The 16,344-nt window shown below is 38.5% G+C and overlaps 1 protein-coding gene across 3 annotated transcripts in view; it reads left to right on the plus strand.

Annotated features, from left to right (window-relative positions):
* coro1ca (coronin, actin binding protein, 1Ca) overlaps positions 1-16,344 on the plus strand; it is a 68,599-nt gene that overhangs the window by 24,311 nt on the left and 27,944 nt on the right. For 2 of the 3 annotated variants that reach the window (XM_049470558.1, XM_022666832.2), the window contains exon 2: positions 11,391-11,590. In XM_049470558.1, the coding sequence (XP_049326515.1) occupies positions 11,391-11,590 (200 nt within the window). Of the gene's footprint in view, positions 1-5,987; positions 6,090-11,390; positions 11,591-16,344 lie in introns of those variants that run through there. The other variant, XM_022666830.2, reaches the window with a different exon arrangement.

The raw sequence follows: 16,344 nt of genomic DNA on the forward strand, positions 1-16,344 counted from the left end.
CTGCACGGAGTGTGTGTTTACTGCTCCTTACAACCTGACGAGTAAAATCCATACAAAAGGCGCACCGTATTATAAGACGCACTGTCAATTTTTGTGAAAATTAAAAGTTTTTAAGTGCGCCTTATAGTCCGAAAAATACGGTACACTAAAAAACTATTATCCTTGTTATAGAATTAATTTGTAAGCCTAATATAAAAAAAATAAATAAATAAATAAATAAATAAAGTATCCATCCATACATACATCCATACATACATCCATACATACATCCATACATACATACATAGTAAAAAGGGTGTTGTAAAAAGTAAATTCTTTAAAGAAAATATAAGGTAACTGCTGAGCACCATGCGCTCTCCCGGTTGGACACGTCTCGCTGCGTTGGCGCCGAAGACTAGGCTGTACCGGTAGCTACGCCTCCACAGCAAAATCTGGACACTGTATAATTTAACTGTAACACTAGAGCAAGTTATAAATGTAAATAACTGATAATAATCCCTGCAGCCCTGTAACAGATCGTGAGCTTCTTAAACTGGCCACCCAGTTAGCCTTCTTTTCCTATTTAATATTATAATTTTAATCTTAAAGTCTGCTATTTTTTACAGTGCTCTGGTGTAGGGCTGTCCCTAACGATTATTTTTTAAACGATTATTCTAACGATTATTTTTTTCGATTAGTCGACTAATCTATTTATTGAGAAACATATTTAAATAATTATTATTTTACGTTTTAAAGCAAACGATAAAATACTATATTTATATATAATAACAACAACAGCAACACAAGCCTACTAAACCAAACCCCACACTTATAATCACTTACATGTACAACACGTTTAGATCTATAACGCTAAAAATGAATAAGCTCCCATACACCACAACCGTGTGTTGCACTGTTTTCTGTGACCGCTAGATTTTGTGACCACGGGCAAGTAGTTCTCAGCAGACCGGTGCACTGGCCGATTCGAAAAGTGTTCGTTTCTAATGTTTACCCCGACTGGCCAAAACGGTTAAGTTTAGGGCTGAGGGTAAGGTGTAGGTATAGAAAGCTTCCGTTTTGCCAATGAACGCTCATAACCGTGAGCACTGGTCACAAAATTCCGACGGTGACAGAAAACGGTGTAACACCGCAGCGCCGACGGCGCTAGCTAAAATAACTTAAGGCAGCTAGCTTAGCTAAACACCTGAACTTATGAATAATGCTACTGTTTCTGGAAACTGCGAAATGCCATGCACAAATATAAACCAAAAATGTATAATTTCTGCCTGTGGCAGGTTTAAAACCTTTGGTAGACAGCCTTAAGTCTTTTTAAGGACACCCGCGGAGACCCTGATGTAAACGGTAACTTACTGTGTGACCCTGTTGACATAGTGCTCCTGGATGTTTGTGCTTCAAGTGCTCCTTTTGCACATATGGCAGAGGACCACATTGTTGCCCTTTTGCGTGAAATGCTCCCAAACTTTAGATGCCCGCTGGCGTTTTTTTTGTAGCTGTTTTCACTACCGCAGTTCTACAGCGGGGGTGTTGTGCCGATTCTGTCCGCGAAGCGGGAGTCAGATTCAGCAGAGAGTCGGATTCGGCACAAGCGCGGCAGCCCCTCGCGGTCCGCGGTGTCAGTTGTAAGCGCTCGCGCTAGCCGCAAAATACGGCAGAAAGCACTGAGGGAGCTGCAGAATTATGTATGGGACTAGAATATGAGCTCTCACCAGAACAAGCGAATCTCTCTCTCTCTCTCTCTCTCTCTGTCTCTCTCTGTGTGTGTGTGTGTGTCTCTCTCTCTCTCTCTCGCACGTGAACTCCTCCGCGTTTGACTTGCAGAACTGTGTTTAGCTGTTCTTAAAAATCAGTTTAATTAAATAATAGTTCTATGCTTCTATGTTACCGTGTTAATTAACATATTTACGACGCGCCGACGCACGTTATGCAAATCGATGTATTTTCGTAATCGATGACGTCGATTATGTCGACGCGTCGCCCCAGCCCTACTCTGGTGTACCATCAGTACCTTTCATCTCATTTGAGCTAGTGCTGTGCTCTTCATCATGAAGGGTGCTGAGATCAGAGGTGGAGTATAATTTCGACAGGTGTAAATATCAGGTATTCAGATGTGAACTTGGTTATCTTCCCAGATGTGAGGATTAAAGCTGTGTTCTCCTAATAATCCTTATTTTTTTCTTATTTAGTTCTGCAATACCAGTCTTTTTGTTAGGGGTGGGAATCGTTTACTATCTCACGATTCGATTCGATTCCGATTTTGGGGGCCACGATTCGATTCAAAATCGATTTTTGATTCAAAACGATTTGAATTATAAAAATTTCTGCTTCTGGCTTATGAATCTTATTGAAAAAAAACCCTCCATAATATACACTGGTCCTGGAGCAGGTAATGTGTTACAAAAACAATAAAATGTGCAGGAATGTGGGTCCTCAGTGACAGAGGAATCACTGGGATATCACAATGACGTTAATGAACAATAAATAAATAATAAATAACACTGCTTTATTACCAGGCTACTAGCGGTGGTGTGTAGGTGACGCTGCTGGGCTGATGTGATGATAGCAGTGGAGCGCTAAAGTTCAGGAGCAGCTGCTGATTAACTAGTTAATTTAAGGTCGTTGTATTTCTTCAGAAAGGGGGCAGGAGGTGGAGAAATTAATTCATATGGTCCATTCCTTAATTCCTCTGTGATGAGGAGCTGAAATTAGCTCTGATTAGCTTATTGTATTTTTCCGTTCCGCCTTAAATGCTGCAGCCCGCTGCCACCTGTAGCGTTATTTAAGGTGGAACTGGAAAGTTAGCTAGTTAGCTAGCTAACAGTTACTGAAACTAACTACTAGCGATCTTTTTTATGCTTGTTATGAAGCATTCTGCCATAAAACATTGAAACTACACGTTAATCTAAGGTAATATAATGCTTGTTCTGCCATCTTACCGGTGATTCTCAAACACCTACGCTCTGTGTGTGTCTGGAAGATCTCCGTTTGAAAGGACAAGCGCTATCCCCAGGGTTGCCAGGTCCAACAAAAATACCCAGCCCAAAATCAGTCTAAAACCCGCCCCTCAGAATCGATTTTGGGACATTTTAAATCGATTCTGAATCGTAGTAAATGAGAATCAAGATTCTTATGTGAATCGATTTTTTGGCACACCTCTACTTTTTGTTATATACAACTAAACTAGCACTATCTAACAAGTCTTTGTATGGCTTTATATCTTGCTGTGTTCTGAATTAAATATAAATCGTTATTTACACACAAAAAATAATGGACAGCGCGAGAGTAACCTCTAGCGCCCACATGTTTACCAGACGCACATGCACGCAAAGGAGAGTCGGGGAGTCTAAATTATTATTTAAATACATTTAATTGAATGATATCTCGCGCTTTTCATCCAAGCCGCCCACTCAGCTCAGAGCGGCACTTTAAGCACGCGATTCATGCTGATATCCAGCTGCTCCAAATACTTTGTTGTCCCGAGGAGCCCGGGATTACGCTTTAAGTTTATTTGGGTAAGTAAAGCCCGTAAACAAAAATATATTATATATTAGCCGCAAAAAAAGCATGTGAATTTTTTTTTTTTTATTATTTAAAAAATTCATATAGTTCTAAAATGAAGGCATATCGCGTCATACTGTGGTGTTAAGCCACCATATAGAACCGCAGGGGAAATTCTTTCACCACAACAGCCCTACTTCAACATCTCTACATACCCTGCTGTTGCAAGATGATTTGCTAATTAAAGTATTCAACACAGTGCTTAAAACACAGCTATAAATGGTTCAGGTGACCACCTTCTCGAGGCTTTAAGCTGCTCTTAAAGATGGGTTTGTTATTAACAGGAGGGAGTTTCTGCAGTGTTGAAACATGGTGTGTATTGCTTTATTGACTTGCAACTGTGTTTAAAAGTATAGGTGGTTTTTCAGTAATCCTGGATTTAGGGCTTTTTCCCCCCACACCTGTAGTTCATTTGCTCTGGTCTAAATTAGTTATCAAGTTTGTAAACTTTGAGCATTTTCCACTTAGTTTGGTTTGTTTTCACAAGGGGAGAAAAATCCAAAGCATCAAAACAATTTGAGAACATTTCTCTCTACCTTTTGGTTAGACTGGTCTGGGGAGAGAACAAGAAAGTAAATACAGAGCATAATATTGGAAGATGACAGATTTATTTTTTCAAGATTTATTCATTTTGCCACTTTTTTAGCATTGCATAAGGTTAAATAGCCTAATAACCGTTTTGTCTTGCTGTTCAGTATAAATACAATGTTTACGTTAGTTTTTCCTTCTTTATATAATTTAATTTGGTTTTTATATTTTAGCTTTCAGTGGTTTCCTATAAGTAATTAGCACCAGCTAATTTCCACACTTTTGTTTCAGAGATGTGAGGGTTTGATGTGGTGTAAAAGCCCCTGTTTGGACATGATTAATTTGACCACGAACTAGATTGAGGTTCTTATGACCGCCCAGCCTTTAGGTACTTAACGTATAGGTCTTGGTGTTTATCAGTAAAGAGAGACTAGAACTTGAACTAGAAACATGCTGGTAGTGTGGTGATTTTTAATCCGTCTCAGAAGCAATAGTTTTTTAGCTAAGGGAGTTTGTGTAAAGTCCCAGTTTCAAAACCTGCACTGCATCTCTTAAACGATATAGGGAAATGGCTTTTTAAACATGTACTTGTTAAATATCCATGTTTGTGTCTTGTACAGATTAGGGCTGCAACGATTAGTCGATATAATCGACAATATTGATTAGAACAAATTGACTCCAAATGTTCGTTGTCGACAAATCGCTAATTACTCCCAATACACAAAGTACTGAGCACAGAAACACAATGGAAGAAGGGTACTGGGCTCACTCACACAGTTTACACTCAACTCAGCCTGCATCTCCTAAAATGTGCCCAAACAGATTAAATAATTTACTCTCAAAAAAAAAGCAGCACTTTCCACATTTGAAAGACAAAGATAGTTGTCTGGACATTTAACAGCATGGTTTCCATTGTTTTGAAGCCATAGAGAAACAGAAACAGATACTCACAAAAAAAGCAGAGATGGAGGGTATGGCAGAAATAATCACTGATTAATCGACTAATCGTAAAAAATAATCGTCAGATTAGTCTACTACCAATATAATCATTAGTTGCAGCCCTAGTACAGAAGTTAATTCTAATGTAAACCATATTTTTGTGTAAAAAAAAAAAAAAAAAAGGTTTTACCTTTTTTTTTTTTCTTTTCCCCATTTCTCTAAAATGTACATGCTCAGCCAATGACCCAGGCAGTCCCTTTGCTTGTAGTCATCAGTAACTTGGCAGGCGTTTGGTGCCATGAGGCTTTGCCATCAGCCATTTGCTTTAATTGAATGCTTTTGAGGTGTCCACGGAGAGGCCCTCTCAATTAGGCACTTCACACTCTCAAATGCTTCCAAACAGCCATTTATCTCTGCACGGTTATTACTTCCCCATTGTTTAACACTGATGGCATGCCTGTAATGTCATTAGTTTCATAACCTATTAAGCAATGCTCCTCACATTAAGACCTGGAAACTTTAACTGCTTGACATTATTGAAACATCACTTGTACTTCATGTACAACTTTGATCCATCATGCTCTTCTCTTTGAACAATGTGTGCGATCGTCCACTGATTTTTCTACCTGTAGTTGTGAGCGTAAAGAATTTCACAAAGATCTACTGTAACACTTGCTCTGTGGTGCCATGAATCATGACTTTGGAGTAGCTAGAGTGCTGCAGCATATATCAGAAGAAATTCACTGTGGGTGTTTAAAAGTACAAGCCTGAGCAATGTCTCTCTGAATTTCTTTGCTTGGGTGCTGAGGTGTAGCAGTGGTGAAGGGCATATTTGACACAAACCTTTGGCTTTGGAGATCTGAGATTTGACTGCTGTTCTAAGTTGCAAGTCTGAACAAGACTGGATGTTCACACCCTCAAGGAATGGAAAACAATCCTTTCTTGGGTGTTGGTTTTAACCTGCAATGCTCTGGCTGCTCACTCATGTCAGTTTCCTGTGTGCGGACAGTCAGCAGCTTGGCTTTAGGATCGGAGGTTTGTGAACTTGCGTAGAATGGAAAGCGGCGGTGAGTGTGTTTACATGCACTTTTATAATTGAATTACTGTAGATTACTGATTACCGATCAATGCATTTACATGAGCATGGGTGTAATAGATAATAGGGAAAATTTACGCAAGTGAGGAAGTATTCAGATTCTTGCTTTGCATCCAGCCAGTAAACTTACAAAATAAGATGGGATGTAAACATCAACATTTCTTCATTTTAGCTTATTCTCTGAACTAAGGAACCTGAGTGTCATTTACATGGCTACTTTAAATAGTCATATATAACAAAAACGTGATCTTATAAAGGATTTTTTGAGTGCCTATGAACAAACCCAGTGTTAAAACCATTGAAGCTTGTCTAACAATGGCCAATGTTTAATCGCTGGTATTCTGTACATCCCTTATTTGCACAGCAGACCACCTGTTCTCTGAATACTCTTTCTTCTGTTAGTGTGAATCTTTCAGTTCTTGTTCAGGTTCCACACATGCCCAGTTTTTATTTTGGATTAATATGTCCCTCACAAGTATCTCACCGTTTCAAGGCAAGCCTAGAGGAAATGAGTTAACCAAAAAAAGCTTAGAATTAGGAAACGACACTGTTTTCATTCTCTTGGAGTGTGTGGAACTAGACCTTCTGACTCGAGACTCTGTTTTTTGTGCCCTTTTAGCATAAGAGAAGTCTTACAGTAGAGCCGTTGTAGTCGACTCTCTATAATGCCTAAGGAAGTATGCTATGAAGAGTTAGAATAAAGCTCCTACAGTGCACTAGGCTTATGCTTGTTGTTTTTTAATAGAGTTGTAATCTTTTTAAAATCTGAATGTGCCCACTTTCAGGCCATGGTGTGACGTAGTTGAGGTTAATAAAAAATGCTTTCTCTGTTTGTGATTGGAGATGGAATAAAGGTAAAAAATCATTTCGGGACCATACTTTACTTTTTTCATTTGTGGTTGTACCAATTTAACTGGAAAGTTGAATTGAGAAAATTACTTATCTGAATAACCCAGCAAGTAACTGGTACGGGGGCTGTGACTGAAACACGGGCGCCTTGAATGCTGACATTTTTTGTGTCCGATATAAAGGGGTGTCCTGTGACTTAAGTAAAGTAATTAACACTTTGTAAAGGTGCCATTCCTTCTTATATTACATTTTGCACTAAATATACCATATGATGAAGAGTGTCAGGTGTTATTTTTCTCCATTCCTGTGGTTTTGTATTGTCTTGTTGAAAAATGCATGAACACCTCTGTAAAAGATATGGACTTAAAGGCTACATATGTTTTTATGTTTATTTAGCCTTCTTTTAACCCATTTGTGCAGTGAACACAAACACAGTGAGCACATGTGTCCAGAACGGTGGGCAGCTATCGCTGCTGTGCCCACAGAACAGTGAGGGTTAAGGGCCCAAAAGAGTGGCTGAAAGCCCAGTATCAAATTCACAACCTTGTTATTGATGGCTTGGTGCTCTAACTGCTGAGCCACCACTGCCCTTTTAGTTTATCAGTGTGTTTTGTACATGGTTCTTGAGAGAAGGGTCAGAAATGTCTGTGGGCTGTGGATACATATGCATAAAAAGCATGACCCATTTATTGTTATCATAATTATCTGTTTTTGTTGGAATGGGCTTTTAAACAAGGTTTTAAAAATGAATATGTTCTTGACCTGATGTTATGTCAGGACTTGTTTACTGGGCAATTCATGTTCAGTAGGAATGTGTGCATGGGTTAAATTACTGCGTAGGGCCTGTGTCTGTGTGTGCGCGTGCGGTGGTGGACCACGTTTTGTCAGGAGGGCTTTATTTTGATTGGTTTTCTAAAGGAGACAAGCAAATGCATTAAACCATTCCTAGTTAAGTGTTATGTAGATATCCTAAAGTCTTACTGGTTTATTCCGACATGTTTAATGATGCCAGTAAGGACCGTGCACTGAGCGAGCATGTAGGCTTTTGTTAAAGTACCGAAGTCAGACAGGAGCAGCAGCTCTGCATGTGACCACATGTGAAGCTTTATCAGGAGACAAAGTCCACATTATCTGCTTGAGTCACACTGGTCACCACACCCACCAGCAGGAACCACTTCCTGTAACAGTTCCCCTTCCTTTCAGCAGTGGAGCCCCCTTAGGGTCCATTTGTTTGTCTGCACTTGGGACCATCTATGGTCAACCACAGTGAAGTCACCAGAAGTTCATGTCAGACTCAAATGAATTGCTGCCTTCCGTCATAAGCAGCAGGCAAAATGTTGAGTGGTCAAGCTAAGGTTTGCGTCATGCCTATTGGATGTGAGGGTGAAACAAAAATGTGTTTTAATGCATTGCGTTTGGTACGTTTGGTATGATTTTGAAATCATGTCAAAATGACATGTCAAAAATAAGTTTTCTAAATGATAACTGAATTGCAGTATTCTTCACCTCAGGTTTACACTTTTCATCTGATTTGTGATACCATGTGGAATAATGCAACACTAACTTTAGTAAATCAAATCGGTTGTGAGTTTTAGGGAGTTTGGTGTGCCTTTGTTTTAGTAAAAATATTGATATTTGACCTTGAATATCGATACAATACGATACAGTGTATCAAGATATCAACTTATTATCCCATCCTTATTGGCCTTGGCTGTTTTTCCATGTCAAATCTCTGGTCCTTTTGTAATTCTTTGGTCTTGAGAGCTAATCAGATCATATTCAAGAGATTAGGATGACAAAAAAAACAATGTATAAGGTTTATTATAGGGGTCAGACTGGCTTAGCAGTCTATGCAAATAATACGACCCGATAAATTCAATTCAAAGGCTTTGAATTGTCCTTGCTTTCTCTGTGAGTAACGCTCTCTCCCCTCATCACTCTCTTTGTGATATTGGATGGTACAGGCATCTGTTGATGAAGCAGGGGATCCTGGACCTTCCTGTTAAATGCTAAATGATGCTGTGGTGGTGACCAATCAAAAAGAGGCGATGGCTGCCATCAGATGTAATGCAAAAGAAATCCTGGCCCTCCAGTTGATGTAGTTTTTAGGGCTGTATAAAAAGCCTTTTTTTTTTTTACTTTACACAGTACAGTTTAACATGGGGAATTTACAGGTATCAGTGTTTGACAGATCCTGCTGAAGGCCAATCAAGACACGCTCTGTGTCATGGGCAAGGCTTACGACTTTTGTGCCTCTTTATTGAGCCTTAAGCAGGACCAGCCAGAAAGGTTGCTCTCTATTTGGACGTTTGTTGTTTACTTTGGGACGTATTAAATTGTCTTTGCTCCAAGCTGAATTTATTCTCTACCTCAGCTCTGCCTCCGATTTGTTTTAGTGCTGTAGAAAAGTGGTTGAGTGACAAACAAGATTGAAAAAGGCTGGAGTGAAGTTTATATAGACATGGCTGTTTTGCTTTGTTGGGTGTAACTCTCTTCTCCTTTCATGGACAGTTATCAGTTTGCGTACCGGGCCAATAGATCTGTTGATGATACAGTCAACCTGGCCCTTCATAGGATTATGCAACATCTGGAATCCCCTAATACATATGCTCGGATATTGTTCATTGACTTTAGTTCGGCCTTTAATACTATTAATCCCGTCAATCTTTTCAATAAACTTAGGGATATGGACATTGATATTGCTCTATGTTACTGGATCCATATTTTTTTGTCAAAAAGAACGCAGAGAGTCAGGATGGGTAACCTCTCTTCCCAAACTCTGACCCTTAGTACAGGAGCCCCCCAGGGCTGTGTTCTTTCACCGTGGTTATTCTCACTACACAAACACCCTCACATCTACCCACAGTTCAGTTTCTATTCTCAAATATGCAGATGACACAACAATAATTGGTCTTATCACCAACAATAACGAACATCACTATCGTGAACAGGTTGCCCAAGCAGTCACTTGGTGCCAAAATAACAATTTACAGCTTAACATATTAAAAACTCAGGAACTCATAGTTGATTTTTCTCGCACACCCATATACAAAATACCCATCTCTATTTTTTCGCAACCCATTATCATCACTGATTCATTCAAATTTCTGGGAACCCATATCAGCAACACACTTAAATGGAAACTACACTCACACCAACTCTACAAAAAAGCCAATAAAAGGCTATTCTTTCTCAGACAACTAAAAAAATTCAGAGATAGGAAAATATCCTTCTTCAGTTTTACACTGCCATCATTCAAAGCATACTCACCTCATCCATAACAGTGTGGTATGGGAATTTGGATACCCATTCACGCAAAAAACTGCAAAGTATAGTAGATAAATCATCAAAAATCACAGGGCACATCCTCCCTTCCATTGACACTTTATATTACAGACGCATCACACAACGAGCAATAAAAATTACCTCAGACCCCTCCCATCCTGCATATCATCTATTTACACTTATGCCTTCTGGAAGACGTTACAGGTCACTGTCAACCAAATCTGTCAGATTTAAAAATAGTTTTTTCCCAACCGCTGTACGTTTACTAAACCAGGTTTAACTGTTTATGTATGTATTTGTCTATTCACTGTTATGTGTTGTTTGTTGTTTTGATACAGACAGAGATGTGAGCATGTTATCTTATGCTGTACCGTAAGTAAATTCCACCAACTTGTTGTGTGGTCATTAATAATAAATGAAATGAAATGAATGAAATGTAATGTGCCAAAACGAGGCTTTATTTTCTGTAGCTATCCACATTTTGATTTCATGACTCTACCTGGCACAGACATTGCCAAATTAAGCTTGTCACTTTGATCTGTACAGCTGCTACCTTTGAAGTAAATTATGTGTGCTTTACACGATGGCTACCAGAAAACAAAGATACAGACAGCCCGGTTGCTGGTTATCTTTGTGCGTCATATTAAACTTTCTCGTTGCCTTATCACTGTGATGGCTGTATCTTGTGTATGTAGCTAGTCTTTACTGGAAGAGTGTCTTCTTTAGAAAATAGTAACATCGTAGAAACTTTATACTTTTTAAACAATAATAATCTATGTTGCAATGATGGCAGTATTTTAGTTTTTGTATTTACTGTCAAGCATTCAGCATTTTCTCTGCAAATATTTTAAAAATTATATTATAATCCTTTTGTGTTACATTATAAGTATTTTATACAAATTCAAAGAATTGATTTCTGTCATTTAAAACTTGTGTGAAAAAGATGTTTTTACTACCAAATAAAACATTAGCAGTAGTATATGGTTTTTAGAGTTTTGTCATATCACTATATTGTTATATTGTAGCAAAAATACTTTAACATAGGATATTATTTTACGGCCATATCGCCCACCCTTATTGTAGAGCAGATTGTATTATGTTGTACACTATTATATTATATATTTTTCTCTTCTTGCAGATATGTTCAGACGGGTTGTGCGGCAGAGTAAGTTCCGGCATGTGTTCGGCCAGGCGGTGAAGAATGACCAGTGCTATGATGACATCAGGGTCTCTCGAGTGACATGGGATAGTGCCTTTTGCGCAGTCAACCCCAAATTTGTTGCCATAATCGTTGAGGCCAGTGGCGGTGGGGCCTTCCTTGTTCTGCCCCTGTACAAGGTAAGAGCCAGATAATTAAACGATTAAACAGCCAATGATCTTGCTGCAGTTTATCTAGTAGCCATTGGAGCTTGTAGCCCAGTGTATTGATATCAGGGTGTCCGTGTGAGTATAAATAGCTTTTAGTCTGTTGCCCCTTGTACACAAGCCCAGTGCCTTTCGTAAGCAGCAGTGTGTGCATTGCTGAGTTTTTATGGTTTTGAGTTTTTGGATGGTTATGCTGCTCTCATTACTGGGTTTGACCTGTGCCCCACATTCGGCTGGATTTACTGCAAAGAGTGATGCGCAGACACTTTAAATTGCACGTTAGCCAGACACCACTTCACCACTTCACCCACAGGACATGAGAAGACGTCTCCCTATTCACCGTCCTTTTTCTCGCTTGGGATTTCTTCTTCGCATAGATTTTATGTTACAAAGACAAAAGCTAATGGATGGTAAAACTTTAAATAGCAAATAAACAACAGTTTCTGATTCTTGCTGCATCCATTGATATATATTGTACACGCAATGGAGGCAGTGGAGGTTTTGCTCTTTTTTTGTTCTCTTCTGCTTTGACTCGACTGGACAGTAGAAAATTTATTCATTCTTGTTTTTAATGACTTTCTTTGTTTGTCCTAATCCTAAAGGAGGGAATTGCCTCCTTTGGGCTGAAGTATTGACATTTTATTGACATCCTATCCCCCCTGACAGCGATAGGATGTGATCAGTCACTCAATGCTGTAAGCAGATCATATTTCTTAATGGTTTTCTCTAGAGAAAAGAAAAAACAGATTTCCCGAGCCACACCTGAGCCAGTCTGCTATTAGATTGCTATTAGATGACTGATGGTCCTGTGGTGTCCTTAGCAATGTTCATACTGTACGTGCAGATCCAAATTTTTTGGCACATCTAGATTGTATCTAGCCAGAAAAACACACAAAATCCATTTATTTGCAAAGTGGATCCAAGCCATGTTTGTAGGTGGTTTAAAATCGCATTACACTCAGATTTCTAGAGATACGTCTTAGCCTGGATGCTCTGGCTACTCAATTTTGATTTCAATGTGTCCCCTGCATCAAACCCAGAGTCAGAGACGTACGCGGGTTCAAGAAGACCACCAAATTATGTACAAACACACACATCTGATTTGATCAGTGAGGACATTGACATTCGTTTGTCTGCAGTCAGAACATAATCTTAATATATTGACAAATATTTGACCTACTCTAAAGTCCTCTATTCTTATTAAGACAAAGACCTACTTATGTCCGTACCTCTTGTTGTTGTCTGTCTGGTTCTTCCACCTTTTTGTATTGTAAATATTCAGATCATATTTTAGGTTGGGGCTCTGTATTACATTTTATGTCATTGATCTGGCCATATTCTGATCTGTTATAATTAAAGCTGTTTTTTGAATGTGCATGTGTAAAGCATAGCAATTGCAGGATTACTGCATGGGTTCAGTTCATAAAGTCTGCCCCCCACCAAAAAAAAAAAAAAAAAAACTGCTGACAATTTGAAAACGCACAGAACGCCTGCCAGCGAAGACTGCAGAGCAGCATCCAAAATAAACCAAAAAGCTTCTTCACTTCAGCGTTCCTGTGTGCTTGGGCTGCTCATTTATATTTAGCTCAGCTGATTTAGTAGTTAGCTGTGGAACAATATCATTGCTGTAACAGCTTTTAATTGCAGTGGCTTAGCCCAGGGCTGGGCTTTAATCTTTTACACACTAAAACTGCTCAGCTTTGCCTTTATGCTGCAATATTGGATAGTATTGCTTCAGAAAACACAGGCATCTTATGCAAGAAGACATATATAATTACACAATTGTTTATCTCTAGCAAACATGAACTGAAGTACCATGTCATGAGATATTGGCCCTGATACTCCATAGCTGTTTTGCCTTTAGGATGTAAGTAATCTTTGGCTTATGGCTGCAGTGTACCAGTGCCAATATCTCATGGCAAGAGCGACCTTAATTTTTTTAGTAATGCTTTACTACAGCTGTTGTTCACTGGAGGTTCTGTGTTGTATGGTCTATGTTTTGTCTGATACTTTGATCACGTTTCTCTGAAGCTGTTTTGCGACATCAGTTGTAAAAAGTACTATATAAATACATTTTTGATTGAGTGCTCTTCCTTATATTTTTTACATTTGGAGACAATTAAACCAAAACAAATAAAAATGGTTAACAAGAAAGTTTTACTAAGACAGTTCACCAATAACTTTAGGCTTTCAAAGATGTTTGTTAGGACTCATAAGTTAGCTCTTACGCTAATGTCCTATCTGACTGTCTCAAGTACCCAACCTACTTCACCAGGTTTTCATGATCCTCCACAAAGTGGTAATAGCGTACATATTGACGATTGATTTGGATGGATTACCTAAACCTAGCGCCTTTAACCATGGACCCAACTCTTCTTTAGAATGTGGTAGAATTGTTTTAAGGTGCCCCACAATACTTTTGTGGTAGTTTAGCGCAAAGCTACTTGGCTATGCTCTAAATAACAGAAAAAGAAAAATTCACACTTTGCTAATTACCCATTATATATCTACTAGAGACAGATTATATCGGTCCAGTATCTTTTTTTTTTTATGCTGTATATATGGAGATATTTGGAGTGCATTACTAGTAGTCTTCGAATTCTGTGTTTTGTCATATCGCCAAAAGTATACGTTATCATGAAAATGCCATGAAATATTGTGATATTATTTTAGAGCCATGTCGCCCGCCCCTAGTTCAGACTACATTCAATTTGAATATTTACGACAATAAACTATTTGAAATGAACAACTACCTCTGATTTTACAATAGCAGTGCTGCAGTTTTTGCTTTTTTTTTTTTTGTAGTTAGTGGTGTTTGTTAGCTCTGCTACTCACTGCCTGAGCTGAAAAATGCACTCAGGAGACCGGTATTGTCCGAATGGTGGGGTTAAAATCTTCATCCCTTTCCACCACAAGGAGCATTAATCGTACACATACAGCAAAACAAACATGAACTCCAAACTAAGCTAAGCTGAGTCTGTATCCCTGACTGTAGCCTCTAAATGTAGACAAATTGCCAATCATGTATTTTTTAAAATCTTCTGAAACCGATACCTTGCCGATAAGTTGTTAAATCTCTAATATTGAGCACTGTTTTGGCTGTATCGAAACTTGAAGTTCGATAGCTTGTATGACACTATATTTCACTGTATAATCTGCATACCTATATTTGTGTACACAGATACAGAGTTGTTGAGTAATCTCTAATGGTTTCTAAAATCTTTACACACCTGTAAACATGGACAAATGCATAAGCACTCTAAACTGGTAGCTCTAGTTCTATAAAAAAAAGTTTGGCCTATGGACAAACCCGTCTTGACCGACTCCAGTGATGACGGAGTGTGATTTACCGGGATGGGTTCAAGTGGCTGTGGCAGTACTGACAAGCCAAACATTGCTGATTAGAGGGTGCTGGAATATGACCATGACATACGAGACATGTTTGGCACGCGGCTAGTGTACTGAGGCCTATCATCAACCTCTCGCTCACACACACTTACTCACTTTACTCACTTTGTCACAAACAACCTTTTACAGATGTTGCAAACATATTTTGGGTTTAATTTTAGACATTTGTTTTGTTTATGTTCAGAGAATAAAACATTGGTGGTTATTATTATTATTATTATTATTATTATTTCTATTGAGCCAATCAACAAAATAATTTGACACAATGTAAAGGACAGTTTGTGTTCAAATTATGTAATATAATTACAAATCTACAAAAATGGAGCTTTTTTTTTTTTTTTTTTTTTAATATATAAGAGCCCATTATGACAACCTCTACACCCATTATACTTTTTTTATTAGGTTATCGTCTAGTGCTTCACCAGGATGCTGCACACAAACACCAATTGCTGCTCTGTTATGGTTGTGGGGTCCTGACCATTTAAAGAACAGAAAGAAAGAAATAAAGAATGCAGAGAGACATACATATTTTTAAACTTTTTTTTAACAATCCTGTGTTCTCAGAGACAATTATGGTAAACAATAAAATCCTCAGTGACTGAACTTTCATGTCCATTCTTGAGTTTTTTATTTTTTCTCCTCCTCATGTAAATCTACTGTATCTTTGTGCTTATCAGTCAGATTGAGCCCGGTCCATCTGTCGCTTTTCTGACGTAGGCTGTAGTGATAAACTTGTCTTGTTGGCCAGGATTTAATGTGCGTCACTCGCATGCCTTGAGGTGCTGCCGAGTTTGGAGCTTTCAGTTTTGTTTTCTGATTAACGAATCTTTTTATTTTGTTTTTCCTGTCTTTTTTTCTGTTTTCTGCCAGATGTGTGTGTGGTGACATCATGTTATAAGCCAGTGTCTGGCTTGTATTGACTTTGTTGATTGGAATGGGGGACTTTTCAGCTTTCTACCTCATATATCCAAATATATATTTGGGGTGAAATATATTGATGTGACAGCTGAACTCTACTTCATCAACCAACTCAGAGAAAGTGGTGCTCAGTATTCTCTCTGGGACCCAAAGGCACAGATGGCTGTAGCATTACCGGGGATCAAACTGACAATCTCTCAATTTCAGGGTCGACACCCGGCGGCCCTTAAAGCAGTTTTTCAAACATTTTCATACAATTATGATCACTAGGAAGTAAAATTTTGTGAAGTTACTTTAACTTTTAAAAATATTATTAGCAGGTATTGTAACTTAAAGTTTATAAACTTTATGCTGTATAGGTTAGGCTGTAGTATTTTTAATTCAGAGCTACTTGTATAATA

The sequence above is a fragment of the Astyanax mexicanus genome, chromosome 22 (genome assembly GCF_023375975.1).
Source record: "Astyanax mexicanus isolate ESR-SI-001 chromosome 22, AstMex3_surface, whole genome shotgun sequence".
NCBI classification, from domain to species: Eukaryota; Metazoa; Chordata; class Actinopteri; order Characiformes; family Acestrorhamphidae; genus Astyanax; species Astyanax mexicanus.